The sequence below is a fragment of the Psammomys obesus genome, unplaced genomic scaffold (assembly GCF_907164565.1).
Source record: "Psammomys obesus unplaced genomic scaffold, mPsaObe1.curated_primary_1811, whole genome shotgun sequence".
In the NCBI taxonomy this organism is placed as follows: domain Eukaryota; kingdom Metazoa; phylum Chordata; class Mammalia; order Rodentia; family Muridae; genus Psammomys; species Psammomys obesus.
This window is the reverse complement of record NW_026596131.1, coordinates 2,654,007-2,678,124: the sequence shown is the minus strand read 5'-3', so window position 1 is coordinate 2,678,124 and position 24,118 is coordinate 2,654,007. Positions and strand designations below refer to the sequence as shown.

The 24,118-nt window shown below is 47.2% G+C and overlaps 1 protein-coding gene across 3 annotated transcripts in view; it reads left to right on the top strand.

The window, feature by feature from the left end:
• Tex2 (testis expressed 2) overlaps positions 1–24,118 on the top strand; it is a 113,271-nt gene that overhangs the window by 58,303 nt on the left and 30,850 nt on the right. For all 3 annotated transcript variants that reach the window (XM_055592165.1, XM_055592166.1, XM_055592164.1), the window contains exons 3-6: positions 5,672–5,872; positions 7,108–7,447; positions 10,347–10,594; positions 23,760–23,906. In XM_055592165.1, coding sequence (XP_055448140.1) covers positions 5,672–5,872; positions 7,108–7,447; positions 10,347–10,594; positions 23,760–23,906 — 936 coding nt within the window. The remainder of the gene's footprint in view (positions 1–5,671; positions 5,873–7,107; positions 7,448–10,346; positions 10,595–23,759; positions 23,907–24,118) is intronic.

Genomic DNA, 24,118 nt, shown 5'->3' with positions numbered 1-24,118 from the left:
AGACCTGAGGCCAAGTCCCATCGGTATCAGTCTCCATCAAGAGGCAGATCATTTACTCTGGTATGAGCTTGATTTGGTTGTAGGAATTTGGCAGAGGTAAATGGCACAATGCACGTGAAGTTCCCAGGACATGATATGAGCCTACGTACCAGGTGCTATTGGGAATATTTATTACTATTTTCAAACCTGTACATAAGATTTGTTCCTTTTTATTGTATGAATCATGCTCCTCAAAGTAATGTCACCTAAAGTAATGAAGAAATACTGTGACTTGCATCAAGAATATGAGTTGGGGTGAGGAATCCGAAAGCTAGGGTGGAAAAGTGGGGGTCCTAGGAACTGAGCAGCACACACGTAGCTGGCAGGTGTTGAAGGCAGGGCTGGAACCTGAGCTGCCAGATCCTGCAGAAGTTGTGCTAACAGAATGTGGGCTGCCAGGGTGTGTTATCAGCAGTCTTAATACAAAACCAAACATGAGCACGATAGGGTCTCCGAAAGCTGGCAAATGATTATCCACAGTGTGGGTGCCATCTGAGTCCTGATCATGGGTGGTATATGTTTGCTGTTTGGCAGCTGTGGACATTAGCCTCAACTAGGGTCTGTTGAGCAGAATTAAAGGAACATAGCATTTCAGGAAGGACGAGATCTGAAGATGAAAGAAAAAGAAAAAAGAAACCATAGCTGCTGGACATCTGGGGAGATACGGGTGGGAGGAACCCTGGCCTGGGTCATACTGAAGGAACATTGGAGCAAGCTTGTCCCCAGGGAAGGCATAACCTAGGCTTCTTGCCTCTGCTAGAGTGCACAGCAGCTAAGGTTTGTGGTTTTGATCTGTGTAGTTAGGCCCAAACTCCTTTCCATTACATTTTTCTGAATCAGGTTGTCCTGGTATTTGGTGAGCAGAGGCTGGCCTGTGACTGTCAGCTGTCAGCAGAGGGTAAGTGCTTACTCATCTCTGAACTGCTGAGTGGAGCCAGAGCTCGGGTGGGGCCTGCTCTTCAGGCTGATCCTGATCCGTAGCAAACCAGCTCCCACATGCATTATGGGGAGGGTTGCCTTTGCTGACCAGATACAAGAATTGACCTAGGAACAGAATTGATCTGCAGCTCCTTGGAGGACACAGGGTAATGGCAGCATGCCTGACCTGGGCACAGAGCATTGCAGAGCCAGCTCTCACAGCTTTGATGTGCTGTCTTATTTTCCAAATCTGAAAAGCAAAGAAACAAGCTAAAAACTTGATAGAAATTTCTCTGTAAATAAGTGTGTATGTTTGAAGTACATGTGGAGAAAACCATTCAATGGCAGCAGCGGGATTGTTTTTGAAGTGCACATAGAACTTGTCAATAAGCTGAGCACAACAGTGTGCGTCTATGACCCTGGAACTTGACGGCACAGATCTGAGAATGCTGGGTCATTCCCAGCACTAGAGAGCTAAGGTTGGAAGTCTTGAGTTTGAGGCTAGACTGGTATATGCTGTCTCAAAAGATGGGCTACATCTGGGCAGGGGCTCTAGGTTATATCCAGTCATGGTCCTTGGTTGGTTCCCTAGTTAGGGGAACAGGGACTGTCTCGACATGAACTCAACGGCTCTTTGACACCCCCCCCCCCAGGGAGGGGCAGTCCTGCTAGGCCATAGAGGAGGACATCGAAGCCAGTCCTGAAGAGACCTGATAAGCTAGGGTCAGATGGACGGGGAGGAGGACCTCCCCCACCAGTGGACTTAGAGAAGGGCAGGAAGGAGATGAGGGAAGGAGGGAATGAGATTGGGAGGGAATGAGGGAAGGGGCTACAGCTGGGATACAAAGCGAATAAACTGTAATTAATATAAAAAAACAAAAATTAAAAAAAAGAAACAAAAAAAGGAAAAAAAAAAAAAAAAGAAAGAAAGAAGAAACCTATCACCAAAATAGACATATCCTGGCATGTAATACCTAACGAGTGTTTAAAAAATGTGGCACACGCCTTTATTCTCCATGCTCGGGAGGCAGAAGCAGGAGGATCTCTGGAGTTTGGCCCCAGCCTGACCCCACATAGTGCGAGCTCGAAAAACAAACAACAACAACCACAACAACAAAAGACAGGGTGGGAGGGTGGAGATGGCTCAGGAAGTAGAACACTTGCGGCATAAGCAGGAGGACCCTATCTACTGTGTAAACAACTTTAGACAGAGAGCGCACCTCTGCAGCTCATCCTGAGGGCCAGAGATGGGCAGATCCAGGGTTTCTTGGGGCCATTCTAGCTGAACAGCAGATTCTAGGTTCAGTGAGAGACTCTGTCTCAAAATAGAAGGTGAAGATGTGGCTGAGGTATATAACCCAATCTTATGCACACACAGAAAGAGAGAGAGGCAGTGAGGGAAGGAAAAAACTATGGGGTTTTGTTTTGTTTGGGGTTTATTTTATTTAATTTTATCATTTTACAGCCTGATGCCAGCCCTCTTTCTCTCCTCCCAGTCCCACCCTCAAGCTCCCCTCCCCCATTCTATTCTCTCCTAAGCAGAGGCTCCTAAAGAATACCAACCCACTGTGGCCCCTCAAATCACAGCAGGACTAAGTGCATCTTTTCCCACTGAGGCCTGACAAGGCACCCCAGCTAGGGGAAAGGGAAGGGGACCCACATGATGACCAAGCTGCTCATATGCTACGTATGTGTCTGGTGCCTAGGTCCCGCCCATGCATGCTCTTTGGTTGGTGGTTCAATCTCTGTGAGGCCCCCCCCCCCCCCCCCCCCCGTGGGCCCAGGTTAGTTGGCCCTGTAGGTCTTTTTTGTGGTGTGCTTGACTCCTCCAGCTTTCTCAATCCTTTCTCCCACCTTTCCACAAGACTCCCCGAGCTCTGCCTATTGTTTGGCTGTGGGTATCTGCCTCTCTTTCCATCAGTTGTTGGATGAAGCCTCTCTGAAGGCAGTTAAGTCAGGCTCCTGTCTGCAAGCACAGCAGAGTATCATTAATAGTGTCGAGTTGGCTCTCTCCTATGGGGTGGGTCTCAAGTTGGGCCAGTCATTGATTTGCCATTTCCTCAATCTCTGCTCCATCTTTATCCCTACACTTATTGTAGGCAGGACAAAATTTGGGTTTTATGGGTGGGTTCATGTCCCCCTCCCTCCACTGGTCCCACCTGGCTATAGGAGGTGGCAGGTTAAGGCTCCATGTCCCCTCTGTTAGGGATTTCAGCTAAGGTCACCCCATAGACTTCCAGGGGCCTCCCCTGTCTCAGAGATACTCCCCCACAGATTTTCCTCTCTTGGTCCTCCCCTTCCCACCTCCATCCCCTGGCCCCTCCCAACACCTGATCCTGCACTCCTTACTTTTCCCAGCCCCTCTCCCATACAGCTCCCTTCTTCCATATACTTCAGATGACTATTTTATTTCCTCTTCTGCATGAGATTCAAGCATCTTCCCTTGACTCCCTTGGCTTCTTTGGGTCTATGAATTATAGAATGGTTATCCTGGACTATATGGCTAATATCCACTTATAAGTGAGTATATATCATGTGTGCCTTTCTGGCTCTGGGTTACCTCACTCAGGATGCACTTGCTTGGTGATAATTCAATCTAACAAGGACAAAAACAGTGTTTGGTTTTGGTATGGTTTGCTTTGGTTTTCCAGACAGAATTTCTCTGTGTAGCTCTGGCTGTCCTGGAACTCACTTTGTAGACCACCCTGGCCTCAAACTCACAGACATCTGCCTGCCTCTGCCTCCCAAGTACTGGGATTAAAGGCATGCACTATTACCACGCCTGGCTTGAGAATTTATTTTAATGATAAGTTAATTTTATGATGGTAAAACAATGGGCTATGTAGTCTTCTTTCCCAGAGCCCCCTCCAGCCATCTTTGAAACAGTAAGGTGCACTGCATGCCCACTGCTGCCACAAAAGCCCTTGAAATGCACAGTGAAGGACCTGTTTGAAGATAAAGTCATTTTTTTATTAGCCTAACTGAAAAAGCCGGATCGGGGGTTGGGGATTTAGCTCAGTGGTAGCAAGTGCCGGCAAGTGCAGGCCCTGGGTTCTATCCTCAGCTTGGGGGGCGGGGGGGGGGGGGCTGGACTGGGGCTGGCGAAATGCCTTAAAGGTACTTGGTGCTACGCTTGACAACTTGAGCTCATTCCCCAGTCCCCCGTGGTGGAAGGAGAAGGCCACCTTCCCCTGCAAATTGTCTTCTGGCCTCCACAGATGCACTACAGCACCCATGTAATAAACTAACAGATCAATCAATCTAAAGACAGCACCAGAATGGAAACCAGGCCCACACCCAGTAATCACAGCACCCAGACTGTGCATGTGCAAGATGTCAAGGTCTGGGCTAGCCTAGACTACATAAGAAACCTTGTAACACACAGAAAAAAAATCCAGACTGGCGCAGTGCTCATTCTCAAGGGAGATTAGGCACAGAGCCTTGCTCTGTTGTGTGCATAAGACTTGAATTTCTCCTTTTGCTTGTCAGCTTTAAGAAAAGTATTGTGTTTTTTGGATAGTGGACATTAACCATTCTGCCTCCCCACATTTTTGGTTATCAAACCATACCAAATTATTCCCATTGTTCCCTGGCACTGAGCATTGGGAAGTTAACACTGCATTGTGTGTCAGTCCTGAAAGCCAGGATTCTCACCTCGGCACACTGCTCACTCCTTTTTTTTTTTTTTTTTTTTTTTTTTTTTTTTTAGTTTTTTATTATTTAATAATTTTATTTTTATTAATTACAGTTTATTCACTTTGTATCCTCCCTGTACCTCCCTCTCTCCTCCCCTCCCAATCCTACTCTTCCTCTTCCCCACCCGTGTCCCTCTCCCAGTCCACTGATAAGGAAGGTCCTCCTCCCCTTCCCTCTGATCCTAGTTTATCAGGTCTCATCAGGAGTGGCTGCTTTGTCTTCTTCTGTGGCCTGGTAAGGCTACTCCCCCATTAGGGGGAGGTGATCAAAGAGCCAGCCACTGAGTTCATGTCAGAGACAGCCCTGTCCCCATTACTAGGGAACCTCACTTGGATACTGAACTGCCATGGGCTACCTCTGTGCAGGGGTTCCAAGCCATCTCCATGAGTGGTCCTTGGCTGGAGTATCAGTCTCAGACTTTTTGGATCTGTTGCTCTCCTTATGGAGCTCCTGTCCTCTCCAGATCTTACTATCTTCCACTTCTTTCATAAGATTCCCTGCACTCTGTCCAAAGTTTGGCTATGAGTCTCAGCATCTGCCGATACCCTGAAGGTTAGAGCCTTTCAGAGGCCCTCTGTTGTAGGCTTCTGTCCTGTTCTCTGTTTTCTCTCCTCTGATGTCCATCCTCTTTGCCTTTCTGAATGGGGATTGAGCATCTTAGCCAGAGTCATCCTTCCTGATTATCTTCCTTAGGTGTACAGATTTTAATATGTTTATCTTATGTTATATGTCTAATATCCACTGCTCAACCATGTTTGTAGCAGCTTTGTTTGTAATAGCCAGAATCTGGAAACAGCTCAGATGCCCCTCAGTTGAGGAATGGATAGAGAAATTGTGGTACATTTACACAATGGAATATTACTGAGCAATAAAAAAACAAGGAAATCAGGAAATTTGCAGGTAAATGGTGAGAACTGGAAAAGATCATCCTGAGTGAGCTATCCCAGAAGCAGAAAGACACACAGGGTATATACTCAACTCACTGTTCACTCTTATTAATAAAGGGTTTCTCCATCAGGGATGGATGAACGAGATCTACAACTATGATCCAGAAACTTACCATGCGACCTTGACACACTCAGTCTTCGTCAGGCTGGAGGGCGGAACCCTAAGACTTTCAAAGCCCAACAAAAACATATCCAGGAGGGCGAGCTACAATGAAACAAAGCCAGAGGTCACCTACATCAGCCAGAAAATCTACGACCTCTCAGACAGCAAGGTGAGTCTGGGTGGTTTTGGAAGCAGAGCTTCATGAATGAATGCAAAGCGTCTGGAATCGTGATTGCTGTGCTGCACCCCACGCCATGATGTCGTTTAAGGAGCAGTCTGCTCTCCCGAGGGTTCTCAGACAAACTGGCAATCACTGGACAGCTTTTGAAATGCAGGTTGCGGTGCAACAACGTGGAGTGGGACCTGAGAAGCTGGGTTTCTTTTTTTCATTTTTCTTTTTTCCAAGACAGGGTTTCTCTGTGTAGCCTTGGCTGTCCTGGAACTCGGAGATCTTCCTGCCTTTGCCTCCTGAGTGCTGAGATTGAAGGCGTGTGATACTACTGCCTGGCTGAGCCTAGATTTCTATGAACTTTCAGGGTGGAGCTCTTGCTGCATCCCCACGGACCACATTCCAGGAGCAAGGGTTCTCTGCACTTACAGTTCTGACATTAAAAGCTAGATATGGAGGTAGGGATGCAGGGCTTCTCTGTGTAGCCTTGGCTGTCCTGAACTCACTTGTAGACCAGGCTGGCCTGCAGTTCACAGAGATCTTCCTGCCTCTGCTTCCCCAAGTGCTGGGTTTACAGGCGTGCTCCATCGCACCCTGCTTGGATGGCTGTGATTTCAAGGCTAGCCTGGGGTACGTAGTTTGAGGCCAGGCTACACTGGACTGCATAAGTAGATCCTGCCTCAACCTGTCCTCTTCACATACACCCTAAGCAAACAACAACAACAACAACAACAAAAAACAACACTCAATATTTAGTCTAAACACTATGTGTAAATTTTTACTCTACGTGGCATCGGTTCTCTGTTCTTGCAGCTCGTCTGTAAAGTAGTTGCTATATCGATTCATCGTTGAGTAGATCCCCAGCATTGACCTGCACTCCCTGTCTAGACTGAGAGATTCTTTCCTCCCATTTTGAGCGTCACCTATGGTCACTAACTCAGTTAGTCTTCAAGCCTGTTTGATGATAATTAGTTAAATGTTACTATTCTGTAATTGCTGCCTGAGAATGAAAGATATTCATAGCTCTTATGTAGGTCTTCAATGTGCACAGTTCGGAATTTTGAGGAATAAGAAGTCATTTCTAAGAATGTGTTCCGGGTTCCCCAGTCAGGTTATAGGCAGGTAGTAAGAGTTATTTAACTTCCATCATTTAGTCAAAGGTTTCTGATGTGTGATATTGAAGCACAAGGTAGACACTCTCTGGTATGTAAATCGTCAATTGCCTTTCTCTGTAGATTTATCTTGTTCCTAAAAGCTTGGCTCGCAAACGCATCTGGAATAAAAAGTACCCCATTTGTATTGAGCTTGGTCGGCAAGATGACTTTATGTCTAAGGCACAGTCGGATAAGGAAACCAGTGAGGAGAAGCCACCTGCTGAGAAAGAGACGGCAAGCGAAGACCCTAAGAAGACGCCCCAGCTTCCAGAGGGAACAAAATCTAACCAGCGAGACCCGATACTCTATCTGTTTGGGAGAACTGGCCGAGAAAAAGAGGAGTGGTTTAGGAGGTTTATCCTGGCATCCAAGCTGAAGTCAGACCTCAAGAAGCCGTCTGGCGTCTCTGGGAGTAAATCAGGTAATAGCATTTGCGCTAAGTGTGTATGTGTTTAAAGGGCTTGTGGGAAGATTGAGAGAGAGTGGCGGCAGGCAGGCAGGAAGCCCGCCCTTAGTTCGTTACTCCCTGCCACATCGTGTGCTACCATGGCATGTGTCCCTTTTACAGTAACCACTTGCACCCCTGGTACCAGGGTGTGTGCCAGCAACGGTCTGTTCGCAGGGATGCGTGGCTCGCCTGTGGCGGCGCCCTGGGACGCTCTCATAAAAGCAGCTCCAGGAGGCCCTAGTCTGAAGAAAGTGGCAAGAGTAGAGTGTGGTGGTACATACCTTTAACCTCAGGATTGGGGGATTAGTGGCAGGCGGATCTCTGTGAGTTTGAAGCTAGCCTGGTCTATGTAGTGAATTCCAGACCAGGCTACATGGTGAGAGCCCTGCCTGTGCTACCTGAGTATTGCCATTAAAGGCATGTGCCACCATGCTCAGCTGATTTGTTTTTTCTTCCTATTTATTTATCTATTTATTTAGTCACTTTACAGCCTGAATGCAGCCTTCTCCTTCCAGTCCCACTCTTAGACATCCCCCCTTCTTAGGGAACAGGAGGACCCGAGCCACCCTGGGATATCTACTTGCAGCAGGATTAAGTGCATCCTCTCCCACTGAGGCCAGACAAGGCAACCCAGCTAAGGGAAAGGGAGGTAAAGGGAAGCAACGGGGTCAGAGACAACCCCTACTCCCATTGTTAGGGGACCCACATGATGACCAAGCTACACATCTGCTCCATATGTGTCGGAGACCTAGAGCTAGCCCACACATGTTCTTTGGTTGGTGGTCCAGTCTCTGTGAGGCCCGATGGGCCCAGGTTAGTTGCCTCTGTAGGTTTTCTTGTGGTGTCCTTGACCCCTCTGGCTCCCTCAGTCCTCCCTCCCATCTTCCACAAAACTCTCTGAGCTCGGCCTTTAGGGGTCTTCCAGGTGGCTCAGTGGCTTAGTTGGCTAAGGCTCCTGTCTCGTATTTGTTTTTAATGACTTCCACTTATGGCACAACAAAGTCAGTGGTAATAGCCAGGAATATGGGAGGCCTTAGTACCTACTTTACACTGAAATCAAGCGAGCCTGCACTCTGACACTGCTAGCAATACCTGGTTAGCCGGGGCTACCTTAAAACCCTGTAAATGGAGATGGAACTTAGAGCAGTAGGTGACAAATGTACTGTATTTCAAAGCTGCCTGAACAGTGGCTGCTGTTATCAGCTGTGAAGGTGACCCTGGTGATGCATCTCCAAGACCAGGAACCTCTGTAAATGCCACATGAGAGAAGTCTTGCGGTTGACTCCGGTCTGTCCTCTCTCTCAGGGGTGCTATCGCTTAGAGACATAACATAGGTTTCTCTGGCAACTCACGGTGCAGGTTCTGGTTCTGGAGGCCAAAATAAGGATGGAGATTCCAGATCGCTAGCACTCAGTTTCTGTCTACAGTCAGAAGTGGTTGCCGGAGGAACGGAACCTGGAGAGATCAGAGAAGCCATGAGGTCCCCTGGCACAATTCCAGCATTTCAAGGGCCAGCCATGAAATTTACAGAGTGGTAACAGCTCTTATGCTCTGTCCCACCCCAAGCAAAGAAGCTGCTCCTTTGGGCAGGGAACAATAGCCATGCCATAGTCAGGTTCTTATCACCTCTTTGGACTGGGGGGAGGGGTGCTCTTGGTTCTGTCTTTTTAAAAAACTGTTGATTATTTATTAACTAAACACTAGAGTTTATTTAGACTGCACTGCATTTTCTACTAAGTCCTTTTATTTAAAAAAAAAAAAGGAGAGGGAAATATAGCATTGTACTGACATTTAAAAATAATATTAAACCTTAAAGTGGTTTGAAAATGATAAAGGATTATAAAAAGTTTGAATTCTAGGTAAAAACCTCAGGTGCTCAGTCCTGGGAATAATTTAGCTAAAAAAACTAAGTTAATGTAGCTTTCCCAAGTCTTTGTGTGACCAGAGAGAGAGCTGCAGTTCAGAGAGCTGGAACCTGGCAATGTCAGTGATTGGTTGCATTTTGACCTCTCTGTTCTTACTTTGCTCTCACAGTAAACCTGAGTGAACGGTCAGTTGGTGTCAGGCACTCCCCATGCTAAAAAACTGTCTATTGCAACAGGTTAAACTGAACCTCGGGTCACCGTTGGAGCACTTGACAGGCTCCTACCATTCCCTCCACCCACGCTTCCTGTCCCCTGTGTGTCTTCCTCATGGAACTTCCCTGAATCTTGCTTCTTGATATGTTGTTCTCAGTCTGGATGACTCTTCTGCCAGGGCAAGGAAAATGGCTTCTCTTTCCTTGAAAGACAGTTGAGGTGTCCCTGGTGGGGTGTCCGTGAGATGCTGGGTCAGCAGCTCTTGGCAATGCTTGCCACAGGTGCTTGTGACTTATCTTCTCATGTGTCTGACTTCAAGGGCAGGGATTCAGCTTGTTCCCTGGTTAGCATGGAACAGGTCCAGAGGCGGTTTCTGATGAGTAGTCTGCTGAATGAAAGATGGCATCTTTGGAGTGCCTGAGCTGTGGGTGAACAATTCATTAGCTTCCTGTCCACCCACCCTTTACCCTGTTAGCATTCACAGGTCCGCCCTGACTGGAGGCCACACTGGCACTGTGCTTTGTGTTTTGCATTTTCCTAAAAGATCACTGGAAGCAAAGAAAAAGGTAGCCACCTGGCATACTGCACTGCCTGCATTCCAAAATTACCTTGGAGAAGAATAAAAACGATTCTAAAAATCATCTGTTGTTAGAGCAGAAGGTATTTTTCAGGGTAACGCTTTTTTTAATCATTTGTTGGCATTTTAGCTGCTTTTCCATTTAGCTCGCGGACATTTAGTTTATTCCTGCCTTCTTTTTTTCATTGGTATTAATAGCCATCGCTTCTTACCCCAGGGCCATTGCCCACCCACAGCAGACACAGCAGTCCCTCGGGCCACCTGACCCATAGCCGCAGCAGCAGCAAAGGCAGCGTGGAGGAGATGATGTCCCAGCCAAAGCAGAAGGAGCTGGTGGGCAGTGTGCGACAGAAGATGCTTCTAGACTACAGTGTGTACATGGGCAGGTGTGTGCCTCAGGATGACCGAAGCCCCCACAGGAGCCCTGTGCAGAGTGCGGAGAGCAGCCCCACAGCGGGGAAGAAGGTAAGGCTGCTGGGCCTGGGGCCTTTCTGCTTTTCTTAAACTTACCTTCTGTGTGTTTAAGAACAGTATTTGGAGACATGGTGATGAACTGGACAGGCATGGAAAGGCATGTGTTCTCAGAGCTCATGTTCCGGGGGATGGCACAAAGGATGCATTGGGTGGCAGGAAGAGTGGAAGCTGGGTAAAGGCAATGAAGGAAGAAGGTTCCACTACTGTTTGTGTTGTCTGGGTCTCCTTGAGGGGCGGTCAGTGAGCCAAATGAACACGCTAGGAGAACATTACAGAAGGGGCCCCACCGTCTGCAAGCTTCCACAGCAGGAATGCAGTTGGGATACTCAAGAGTTAGTGTGGGCAACAAACAAGGACAAGGGAGGGAGGTGGCAGATGTAGCGGGGTGAGCAGAGCCTCTTCGGATCTGCTCTGTAAGAGATGGGAGGTCCTGGGAGAGCTGGAACAGAGTGCCACTGTTCTACAGCTGGAGTGTAAGTGACTCTCCATGGAGAAAGGCTGTGGAAAGGAGAAGCCGGTGAGAAGCAGTGGAGGGTGGGTCATAGTGGGTAGTTGGGAGAGGAATTAGCTGGATCTGTAGATGGACACCTGTGGGCTATGAGAGAAGAGGAAGCAGGGGTGATGCCTAGTTTTTGCACCTGAGCAACAGGCTCTAGGTAGGAAGGTCACAGTCGTTGGTAACAGAGGTCCAATGCTGAGCAGTCATAGGTGGTCCTCTGTTTTGTCATTGCTTTTGAAGATTTGTCAATGAGAACGAGTCCAGAGGCAGGAGGCCTCTAGTACAGGCCTCTGCTGTACTCCGCCGTTTTCAGGCCCCTACCAGCAGAGCACCCAGCCTCTTGTCATGGAGAGTCAGTAGTGTTGAACCTCTTGTCATGTGGTATCTTCCTCTGATGCCTTTGGCTGCCCCTTGGTTTAGCTGCTTTGTTGATTCTCTTCTGTGTGACCCTGTTAGCTTGAAGCCCATGTGCCTCTGCTGGCCTCCAGCTCACTGCCTCCACACACTCTGAATCACCAGCTCTGGTGGAAGCAGACTTCCCTCGAGGCTGGAACAGATGATGTCAGCTCTTCTAGAAGTGTCCGGTTTGCCTGTGCCATCTCCCTCCTCCCCACATTCCATTTATCTGGGGACATCAGTTGTCTGGTTTTCATCAAACCCAAGATCAGAGAACTGTGTGTTGCAGGTGCTAGTTTTTAAACTCTGTTTGGGTTTCCTTAATGCCTGTACCTCCCTTCCAGTCTCCCAAGCCCTAACCCTAGGTAGGAGAGAAGGGACTGGGGACATAGACCTCTTTAGACTTACCTTCAGCTGGTTAGGGTCATTGAGTTCTTTAAGAAAATGCCAATCTCAGTTGTCAGCTGCAGACAACTGACAGCAGCCTTCTTTCTCTGTCTGTCTTCTTGACTTCTCTCTTTCTCCCTCAGCATCCCTCAAAGCATCTCTCAACGTGTTTTCTCTCTCTCCTGTCTGTGCTCTGGTATTTATTCCCCCTCAGAGACCTCAGAATCAAACTAATTGTAGTTGGCAAAGACCACACCCCTCTCTGAGGCACAGGAGGCAGTTATCAACTTTGGATAAGCTTGAAAGCAGCTCCATTTCTCACACTTGTTATTAAAACAAAACCTGTTTACATAAATGAGTTTTTAAGAAACCAAACTTCTACTACATGTCCCCCATTTTTTATTTAAAAATGGCTTTTTTTTTCTAACATTAATAAACTATATACAATAAGAATAATTATGAGAATTATCAGGTAAGAATTACACCTACTCTGTCCAGTCCATTTGTATTTGGAATCCTTTGAAAAAGTATTCCACTCTCTATCCTATCCTGGTGAGTTCAAAGTTCTATACCTAAATCATTTTCTTGTAACTTGCGTTTGTTAATCTAGAAACATCTTTTTAGACCCAAAACATCATCTTAGTTCCTAAAAACTAAGGGTTTTATGTCTTTAATCTTAATAAGGAAAACTGTAAGGCTCTGACTGTGTTGTCTTCAACCCCATCAGAGACTTGAGAAGGAAATAATATTACCTAAGTATGTAGAAAGTGTAGAGCAAGCAGCTTCCAGAACTATAGAAATGACAGAGACAGCTGACTGCCTAGGCAGGCACCACAGGTTTCTCTGTGTCATTGGGGCATCTAATCTTCAGCCTACCGCCCCACAATATCTGACAGACTTTTCTGTCAAGCAGGAATTTTGAAGGACTGACCACTTAGTCTCTGCAAAGTTGGGCAATTTCCCAGTGTCCTGCTTGTCAACAGTTTGGACAGCCTGCTGTTGGCAGCTGAAGTAGGTAGGGTGCATGATTTTTCTACTAGTCTCAAACTCCTGGAATAATGTGACTCATAATATTCTTACAAATACCTAGGCCATATAGCTAGGCTCTTTTCTAACTAGATCATAACTTAAGATAGCTCATTTATACTAGTCTAGGTTCTGCGACATGGCCAGTTACCTCTGCTCAGGGTACCATGTGTCCATTTTTCTCACATCTTCCCAGGCAAATCTCCCATGCTTGGCTCTCTCCCAGAATTCTTTCTGCCTACTGGATGTCCCACCTTCTATTCTACTACTACCTATAGACTATAAGTTTTTTTTTTTTTAATTGAAAGGTAATTTCATCTATACAATACACAAGACATTCTTTACAATTGTTTCTTTAAAAAAACAAAAGCAGCCTGGTGGTGGTGACACAGACCTTTAATCCCACCACTCAGGATGCAGAGGCAGGAGAATCTCTGAGTTCAGGGCCAACCTGGTCTACAGAGATAGTTCCAGGGTAGCCAAGGCTACACAGAGAAACCCTGTCTCAAAGAAAACAAAAAACAACCAACCAATCAAACAAACACTAAAAAACCATAGTGCTCAGAGATGGCTCAGTGGCTATAGCACTTGCTGTACAATCTTGATGACCCAAGCCAGATACCCAGAACCCACTTCAAAAGCTTTAGCTCAAGAGTGGGACACACACCCCCCCTTGTTAATTTAATAACTGCTATGCTTCCTACTACCAAACCACGTAAGAGTTCGGGAATAAGGTCCAGGTGTTAGTCCTCGCTGTGAAACAAACAGCTCCCAAGGTAGTCGCTTCAAACAGTAGTCACTATTTATTTTCTGAACAAATTTGTAATTTCATTGGAGGCAGCAGGTAAGGACTTCTGGCTGCTCTGTGCAGGGTCCCTTGGGGGAGCTGTATGGGAGGCTGGGGATAGTTTGAATAGGAATGGCCCCCTAAACTCATGCTTTTGAATGCTCAGCCTGTAGGAAATGGCACTTTTAAGAGGTGTGGCCTGTTGAAGGAAGTGTGTCACTGTTGGGGTGGGCTTTGAGGTCTCCTATGCTCAAGCTACACTCTGTGGCACACAGTCTCCTGCTAAACTTCCAAATTGTGAAAAGGAATTAAGGAACAGTTTAGGTCTAGGTATGGTGGTACATATCTTTAATCCCAGCTCTCAGGAGACTGAGGCATGCAGATCTCTGAGTTGAAGTTCAACTGGTCAGGACAGCCAAGCTTAGGCAACGAAGGAAACCATGGAAAACAGAAAGCTGGTTAAGATGTAATTGAACAAGCAGCAGACCTTGACAGCTTTGGCCAAGTGATTCTGGCTTTAGAATCATGGATAGAAGAAAGGACTTATGGACCCTTTCTCCATGATTAAGGAAAGCTACAGAGGCCAGGCATGTGGGTAGGGGCAGGTCCCTGCATGGAAGGCCAGAGAGAGTCCATTGTATGAAGCTGTGAAGGTGACACCTGAATTGCCTTAGAGCCCCCAAGAGATTAGAGATGCCAGAGCCATGGGATACCTGCCAAAGAAAGCTGATACCAGAGACTGGAGCCAACCCAAGAGAAAGAAGTGTGTTGCAATCAACAAAACTAAAAGGAGTTGGAGATCTGAAGACCATTTTGACATCAGATATGGAGATGCAGAGTTTGGAGTTTGTGCAGCTGGTTTTCAGTCTTGCTTTGTTCCAATATTTCCTCACTATGCTGCCTTCCCCACATTTTGGAATGGCAATATATACCCTGTGTCGTTATATTTTAGAAGTATGTAATGGGGAATTACAGCTAAGAGATTGCGTGAATCTCAGAACAGACCTTGAGCTTTGGATTTGTGGGCAGTGGGACTAAATTGGACTAACTGCACTTTGCACTGTGTTATGGTTGCAAGCCTGTGGGGACCAGGGGTGGATGTGGTGGTGTGAACAGGAACGGCCCCCACAAACTCATGTGTTTGAATGCTTGGCCCATAGGGAGTAGAATTATTAGGGGGTGTGACCTTTTGGAATGGCTGTGGCCTCGTTGGAGGAGCTGTGTCACTGTGGAGTGGACTTTGGTTTCCTATGCACAAGCTACGCTCAGTGTGGCACACAGTCTCCTGCTGCCTGCAGATACGATGCACAACTCTGAGCTCCTCCTAGCACCGTGTCTGCCTGCATGCCGCCATGCTTCTCACCATGACGATAATGGACTAAACCTCTGAAACTGTGAGCCAGCCCCCGTTAAATGTTTTCCTTTGTAAGAGTTGCCATGGTCATGCTGTCTCTTCACAGCAATGAAACCCCAATTAAGACAACTGCCAGGGGAATGTGTCCTCTCTTGGAGGGCAGGTAGATGCTGGTTGTTGAATAGAGTGCAGCCAGGATGAAGGCTGGAGGCCTCAGTTCTCATGTGGCTTAGGCTTCAGGCAAGCATTCCTAGGGATGGATGAAGGCAGCAGGTGTCCTGGTGCTGTTCATCAGGGCAGTCATGGACGCTCCCATGTCTGGTCAGGGAGAAGGGCATGGGCTTTGCCCTTCCCAGGGGAAAGCTTGTTAGGTGGAAAATGAGCTCTGCCGTGGTGCTCCTGTATTGTTCTACAAGTCAGCAGAGCTGACACTGTGCCAGTTTTATGTTAATTTTGTGATTTGAGCAAATGATGCCAACCCTATGAAATATTAACCTGGTTCCAAGAATCAGAAAACATTTGTCCCCCCCCCCCATTTCTTTGCTGTCGCCATTCACTCCCAGACTAAGTGCCCGTAGTCTCTTAGCTGCTGCCTATGTGTATCATTTCCTCTTCTGTGTTACTCGAGGCTTAGCACACTATGGATATTCTTTGAGCTCTGCTGGTCCATTCACAAATACATTCTGGAAATTCCCCTCTGTCTATTCATTGACTTCATGCTCATCTCTTTAAACAGATGTAGAGACCTTGATGTGCAGATATTCCATAGTTTAAGGTTCCCCAATATTTTCCAATTTCGGGTGGTACCAGGATGAATCAGTGTGAGTGTGCTTTCATGTACTTGGGCTCAGTCCTCAGGGCTGCAATTTTGGAAGCAAGGTTATCAGGCCAGAGAGTGAATGCACATGTTCCATTCCTAGCAGCTGCCCCCGTGTTCATACCTACTATGAAGGTATGGCAATGCCCATTTCTCCCACCTCCACAGTGACGGGCCAAGGATGGCTATTGTCAGGGTTCATCCCTCCTGCCAAAGACCATAACTCCTAACACTGTGAGTCCAAAAAGAGGGCCTTAAAGAGGTCAGAGACACGAAAGAGCCTTTGACGTTTCCTCAAGTTGCTCCATTGTGTTTGCAGACTTAGCTAGCACCCAGATGTTCACCCAGGGTCACGTGTCACCTTGTTCATAGAAGGGGGCTTGGGATAATGTTCTGTTTACCACCTTCCTTTTCTCCTTCCTTCTCCCTCCTACAGACCATAGTCAATCATTTCTGTCCCTGACGGTAGGACCCAGAGTGTCCTGAGCACAGCCGCACGTTCACCTCCCTTTCATTTGTATTGCCGAATGCTAAGTGTCTTAGACTGCTGGTCAGGGGTTCAGTGGGCCAGTGTTAGGTCTCTGGTGCTCAGGATCTGAACCAACATTAAAAACACCCAGAAGTCTAATTAATGAACACAGACTAGCCTCCTATGTGAAACAGCTGTAAACATTACTAGCAGTTACCCTCACCCATAATAATTAAAAACAAGATCAAAAGACTCTTACATATAGCAACAACTTGGAAACTATTAAACTGCATTTGAGTTATAAAATGCCACTGGTTTCTAGATGCTCAATGTCTGGTTTTAGGTGACTTAAGTCATAACTCAGAAAATTTTTTAAAATGTCTCCAGGTAGGATAATAGTGCTTCTGGTTTGTGTGTCGGGAGGGGATACCTGCAGGTTAGCTGGACCAGACCTGAGGCCAGGAGGTTATGGGTTCCGTGTGCCCTGGAGTTGGCTACTGGGAGAAAAGACTGCCAGGGCAGCAATGTGTGCACACCCTCCAGGCGTGAGGTGCAGTACTCAGGGCGTGGGAGGCCTTTTTTTCATGGAGGACTGAGGGAATCTGAGAGACACTGCAGGCTGCTCCAGGGTGGAGAGCCCTGCTGTCACTGTCACTCAAGGTTGTGGATTCTATTCTTGACCTAGTATCTGTGAGCTGGGTTACAGGACAGTAGCACCTGTGTTTCAGGGGATAAGAATTATATGAATAAGAATCAGTTAGAGCGGCTGGAGAGATGGCTCAGAGGTTAAGAGCACTGGCTGCTCTTCCAGAGGACCCAGGTTGAAGTCCCAGCACCCACATGTCTGTAGCTTCTGTTCCAGGGGATCTGACACCCTCACACTGACATACGTGCAGGCAAAACATCAATGTACGTAAAATAAATTATTTTTTTTTAAAAAGAGAATGGGGTTGAAACCAGGAAACCTAGAGCTGGCAGAGCTTTCCAAGGCTGCCCTTTTTTCCTCTTCAAAGTGGGTTTTTCAAACATAGAAAACTGGAAGTGGAAAATGCTTATTATAAATTTTAAAATGTGAAGCAATATGTCCAATTTAAAAATAAAAATTTAAAGGAGACAGAAATGTCAAGAAAAATCAACAAGAAAAAGAATAGTCTTTATTTTTTTTAACCTTTTTACATGTATTTAGTGTGTCTACATGTATGTGCATGCCCCTGTGCCATGCCATGGAAACAGGGGGATGACTTTCAGTAGTCAGTTCTCTTTTTGTACCATGAGAGTCCCAGGGATAAACTTAGGCCATAGTGAGGGATGGTGGCATATACCTTTAATGCCAGCACTTGGGAGGCAGATCTCTGTGAGTTTGAGGCCAGTCTGGTCTACATAGTGCATTTCAGCACAACCAGAGCTGCATAGTGAGACCCCATCTCAAACAAACAAACAAATGAACAAACAAACAAAAACTCAGGTCACTGGCAGGCTGAGTCATCTCACTGGCCCAAGAATAGTCTTTTTAATAAATGATGTGGGAACAACCTAATATCCAGGCAAAAGAATGAAGCCTCACACTCCATGCAGAATTAGCTCACATGATTGCAGACCTCAAGGTAAACTCTATAAACTGTAAAGCACATAACAAAAGTAAATCTTAGATGGGGTTAGGGGAAACCTCCTTAGCAGTTCATGGGGTTACAAATCAGTGACTCTAGCACACAGAAGACTGAGAAGAACATGAGTTTAAGACTGCCTAAAGCATAAGGATGCAAAAGAAAAAAAAAAAAAAAACAGCCCCTATTAAGACAACATAAGCAAACAACCAAGGAAAAGTAAGCTGGGCTCCACCCAAATTCCAGCCTTTGGTGCCATAAACAGTACCATCAAGAACATTGAAAGAGGGCTAACCAGATGGCTGGTGGGCACAGGTGCCTGCTACCAAACCTGATGACCTGAGTTTAATCCCAGAACTCCCATGGTGGAGAAGAGCCACTCCCATACACTAAATAAAAATAGACAAAATGTAATAAAAACAAAATTTCAAGCTAAAAAAAATTAGGGGCTGGAGAAATGGCTCAGTGGTTAAGAGCACACACTGCTCTTCCAGAGCTCCTGACTTCGCTTCTCAGCACCCATATCTAGGTGACTCACGACTGCCTGTAACTCCAACTCCAAGGGACCTGACACCCTCTTCTGGCCTTCGTAGGTATCCGCACATGTGTGCCACACACTTATACAGACACACATAGATGCACAAAAATAAAAATAAATCTTTAAAAGATAGTTTACAGAGTGGGGGAAAAACATCTGCAAATTGTTTCTCTAAAATGGGACTAATACCCAAAATATATAAAAGAGTTTAATCCCAGTACTCAGGGAGGCAGAGGCAGGCTGATCACTGTGCTTTCAAGGCCAGCCTCGTCTACAAAGCAAGTCCAGGACAGCCAAAGCCACACAGAGAAACCCTGTCTTGAAAACTAAACAAACAAACAAAGTATGAAAAAAAAAAAAAAAAAAAAAAAAAAAAAAAAAAAAAAGAACTGCATAAAGGGGTATAGGGAAATGGCCCACTCAGTAAGTGTCTGCTTTATGAGGATCTGAGTTTGGATCCCCGGCGCCACCAGCAAGCCCTGAGCTGGGCAGGCAGAGGCAAGGAGACCCCTGAAGCTCAGTGGCCAGCCAGCTTTAGTTGGTAGGCTCCAGGTTCTGTGAGACCTGTCTCAAAAGAATAGTCTGAGGACCAGCGAGAGCTTGGCGGTCAAAAGTGCACACTGCTTTTACAGGGGACCGATTCGGTTCCCAGCACCCACGTCAGGTGGATCACAGAGTCTTAATTCCAGCTCCTGGGGATCTTGTGCACTCTCTTGGCTTCAGTCAGTAGCTCACTCATGTGTATCTAACCCAGCCCCGCCCCCACTCAGAAATAAGTCTTTATAAACCAACAAAGTGGAAAAGAGCTCAAGACCCCCATTCCTGACCCCAGGGCTCGACATGCGCACGTATGTGCACACATCTGCACACACACGCATGTCCCACATACACGCTCACACAAAGGACAAAGGCAAGTGCAAAGAGGACTGGAACGAAAGCTCAGTTGCTAACATGATGACGTGAATTTAACCGTCTGAACCCACAGAAAACCAGATGTGGTGGCACATGCTTGGATCCCAGAAGGGAGGAGATAGAGACAGGTGGAGTCTGAGCTCACTGACCACCCTGGCCTACTCAGTGTGTCTCAGGTCCCAAAGAGAGACCCTATTTCAAAAAACAAGGAGGGCAGCCTAAGGGGAAACATCCAAAGTAGACCTCTGGTCTTCACACACATACACATGGACAGACGGATGGATGGATAGATGGACGGACGTGAACACCCAGACAAAATGGGTCAGGGGACTGGAGCAATGGCTCAGCAGCTAAGAACAATATCTGCTCTTCCAGAGGACCTAGGTTCAAGTCACAGCAGCATCCACATGGTGGCTCACAACTATCTGTAGCTCCAATCCCAGAGCATCCAACACCCTCTCTGGCCTCTACAGGTAGCAGATGTGCACATGGTGCACAGACATGCATGTAGGCAGAACACTCATATACACACAAATATATTTTTTTAAAAATGGGTCAAGGGTCTGGATAGACATTTTAAAGGAAAACATGTGGCTGGGAGATATCTCCATACAGAGTGCATACTGCTCTTGCAGAGGACCCAAGGGAATCCAATACCTTTGGCTTTCCAGGGCTCTGGCTTCTTTGGCCACCTACACTCACTCACTCACACACACACACACTCTTTTTAAAATAGTCAGGGTTGTTATACAAAGAACCCCTGTCGTGGGGGTTGGTAGGGAGTCTTAAAAGTATTGATACATTGGTCAGGCATGGTACCATGGCCCTATAATCCTGACACTTAGAAGATGGAGACAAGAGAATCAGAAGTCAAGGTCCATACTCAGCAAAATGAGTACAAGGCTAGCCTGGACTACATGACACTGTCTCATAAAACTGGGTTGTTTTTTTTTGGGGGGGGGGGTGAGATGGAGGAGAGCCAGACATGGTCTCACTATGTGGCTCTGGCTGGCCTGGGACTTGCTATAAAGACCAGGCTGTCCTCTAACTCACAGAGATCTGCCCCCCCTGCCTCCCGAGTGCTGAGTTTAAAGGCACATGCTTTTTTTTTTTTTTTTTTTTTTTCAAGTATTGTTACACTGGAAAAGGACTAAAACTGGGCTTGGTGGTGTGGCTCTGTAATCCTAGTGCTCAGGAGACTGAAGTGAGGGGATTGAAGTCGTCTTGGGCGATAAAGTGAGGCCATATCTTTAAAAATATGAGTGGGGCTTAAAGAAAATATAGTGAAAATGTTTCTGTTCTATCTGGGAAGAGACATCACACATCACGTGTGTGTTCTTCAGTGAATATGCATTGCCTTAAAATCAGGAGACACAAGCACACAAGTGTGAAGAGAGTGTCCCGCCGTGTCTGCTTCTGAACCAGGTGGCAACGTGTGCCACTGTGAGACAGCAGCCACGCGTGACCCCACACAGGAGCAGTCACTTTGCTCTCTCTTTTGGCAGAGAGGCATCCCCGGCCTCCCACAAAACTTAGTACATCTGTGCCACATTGAGTATAAGTTGATTTAAATACAATACTCCCCAAGAGGCATCTAGACAGTCTTGGTGGCCTTGCTCCTGCTTCGGAACACTGGCCTTCCCAAACATTGTCTTTGGAAGCCGTGCTGGGGAGGTTACCCTTCCTAACCGCGTGGAGGGAGGAGGCTGCGCAATGAATATTCGCCTCACATCTCTCCCTGCAGCCACAGAGCGATAGCGGGAAGTGTGCACATTTATTCTTTCGGCTTTAAATTTTTATGACAGTCATTGGGAATGCATTCTAGCAGCCCGTGGGGGCCAGGTGTCATTCGTAAAGCCCTTTTGATGCATAGTCGGTGTTCTGAGGCTCTCGTGTTTGTCTTTGTTCCCTGTGCCTCTGCGCCGAGCCTGCTTTAGACGCAGGAGCTGGTAAAGAGGAAAAGCAACCTGCCTGTCAGTTCTTTCAGACGTTTTGCCACGTCGTGTGCCACTGGCTTGGACGTCACTGTGCAATAGCCTTTGTTTCTTGCTGCCTTTTTGTGGAACTTGTTTCCTGTGAGAATGAGCATTGTAAAGAAGAGTGATATAGGGCACGTGCTCCCTCCTGAGGAAGGAAGAACAGCCTCCTCTTCTGTGTCGCCGGCGAGACTGGAAGTGATGTGGGTCTGGCGTGGGTAGTGGTTTGTCATTGCCTGAGTGGCCGGGGGATCCTGTATCTGTTACCGTTGGCCTGAAGATGATAGCACAAGGCGTGGGGGTGGGGGGTGAGCACACACCCGCACACACGCACGCACAAACGCCTGTGGCATGGTTAAGAAATTGCAGGTGCCAGCTTCCATCCTCTGTCCAGATCTTGGAGGTGGAAGATGTCTTGATTAATGTCCAAGGACATGCCCCCAGGGAGGTACACATAGAATTTTCTAGAGTGAGGTAGAGCCACGTCTTCTAAAGTGGAAGAATCAGCATGTGGCAATTTTAAACAAGGGTGTTTTAAAAAAAACCTTAATGAATGTGTATGTATGTGTCTGTGTAAGTGAATGTCACATGTGTGGGGTGCCTGTGGAGGCCAGAAGAGGGTGTCAGGTGGTGTTGGCAGTGTTTATGAGCCACCGCTGGGAGATGAGAAAGGTCATCCTCTGGAGAGCCGCAAGTGCTCTAACCACTGAGCTGTCCCTCCAGCCCCTGTTTGCATTTAATGAGTCACTGACACCCATAAGGAAGACCTTGGAAATCATCTAGATTTAAAGAAATCTAGAACATGTCCTAGACACTGATGTGTTAAATGGAAAATGAGAGTGAGCCCCTACTCTCTAGTTCCCAAAGCTGGCACAGCTGAGACATGGCATGGGAGCTGAGCAGTCTGTTGGCTTCACACCAGACTCTGTGTATGACTCACACGATCAGACCCTCATCCAGGCTTCACAACTGTTACATGACATAAGCCGAGGGGGTTCTCAAAACCAGTCAGACCTTTCCTTCAAGGTTGATCCTTGGCACCTAGTGACTTGTGTGCCATACCAGTGGCGTAGGCCCATAGGCGGACCAGTTGGCTACACAGAGCAGGTCATGGTGGCACATCCGAACAAGCACAAGGCATGAAGGAGAAGAGCATGGACGCTGTGTGATCATTATGTGTGGAGCCCAGATGTGTTTGTATTAATCACATAGAAAGTGTGTCCTTAGGCAGTCCTTAGGCTTCTGCACGTCTAGATACTGTGATCTTTCCTTTCAAGAGCGTGCTTCTCTGCATGAGGCTGTAGTCTAGTTCAGATAGCTCCACAAATGTCCCTGTCATCGGCAGGACACTCGTGCCCTCCCTCCTCATGACAGAGCAAGCAGAGAGCTAGAGTCAGGCTTCAGTCATGAAGTGGAGATCTTCGATGCCTCAGATGGAAACAGGGTTCCCGTCTTTCTGGGGTATTGCGACGCGCAAACTTGGTCTCTGAGGGAGTCTGTCATCAGCCTGTGTGCACCCGTGGTCAGCAGTGCTAGTGCTGCCGCCTTTGCAAGTGCTCAGCCCACCAGAACATGCTCGCATCAAACCTCACAGCCCCCTCCTAGTTGCTGCTGCTGCTTCCCCTCCTCCCTCCCCACCCCTGACCCACAATAGGCCAGATTCTGTAGTCTAGCAACTAGCCCAGGAAGTTGGAGACAGATTTGCTCAACCACTGGTTTCAGACAGATTGTATGTGGGTAGAAGGGTGGGCATGAGGGTGTTTGTTGGGTTGGGGCAAACATCTGTACTGAGAGCCACCCTCTCATCTAGCCTATGTATGTGGTTCCTACCCTCCTCTTCATCACATGCTGAGAGGGGAGGGCTTTGCAAACTCCTGACTCTGCTAAGTTCAGTGTCTCAGCAGTACGGCAATGCAAATATCTGTATTTTTAAGTACCTCAAGAATATCTTAACCTTGCAGGGATCGGGCTGAACTTGAGTTCTGGCCATTGGGAAACTCATTTCCTCCTGGATGAGGATGGGCTTGACAATTGCAGGCCCAAGCCTCAGCTGGGAGAAAGATAGGCAGGCTTTGATGACAGCTCGTGGACATCAAGTTAGTTGGGTGGGGAGTGTGGGCAGAGCAGGTTTTCTGAGCTAGTGCCTTAGAGTTAGCTGGATCATGGACTGGCAGAAACAGAACATAGACAAAGAGGAGGTTGCAGCTGTGACAGCCGATTTCGTTTCTCCTTTTCTCGCTCACCAGCATGATGTGGGACTTGTAATTTATAGGGAAGATGCACAAGTCACATGTTCTGTTTCTACAGGAGGGGCCCTCAGAGGCTTTATGAAAATAAGCACCTGTCTGAGTCTCCAGTTTTCTGACAGCTAATTTCCTTTTCTTCTGCTAGTTGCCAGAGGCCCCACCCTGTGAGGAGGAAGAGCAGGAAGCCTGGGTGAATGCCTTGCTTGGAAGAATATTTTGGGACTTCTTAGGCGAGAAATACTGGTCTGATGCGGTGTCGAAGAAAATCCAGATGAAACTGAGCAAAATTAAGGTATGGCTTTTTATAAGAGAGTCCTCTGATTCCCCACCTCTTCATTTCTGGATGTTCTGTCCCCTTAGGCCTGAAGCAGAAACACACCTTGATTTAAGCACAGCACTCACCCAGAACACATCTGACCTGGATTACACACTGACGGTGATCTGTGACTAAGTATCTGGGGCCTGAGTCAACTGATGGGCCACTTCTGCTGCTGCTGCTGCTGT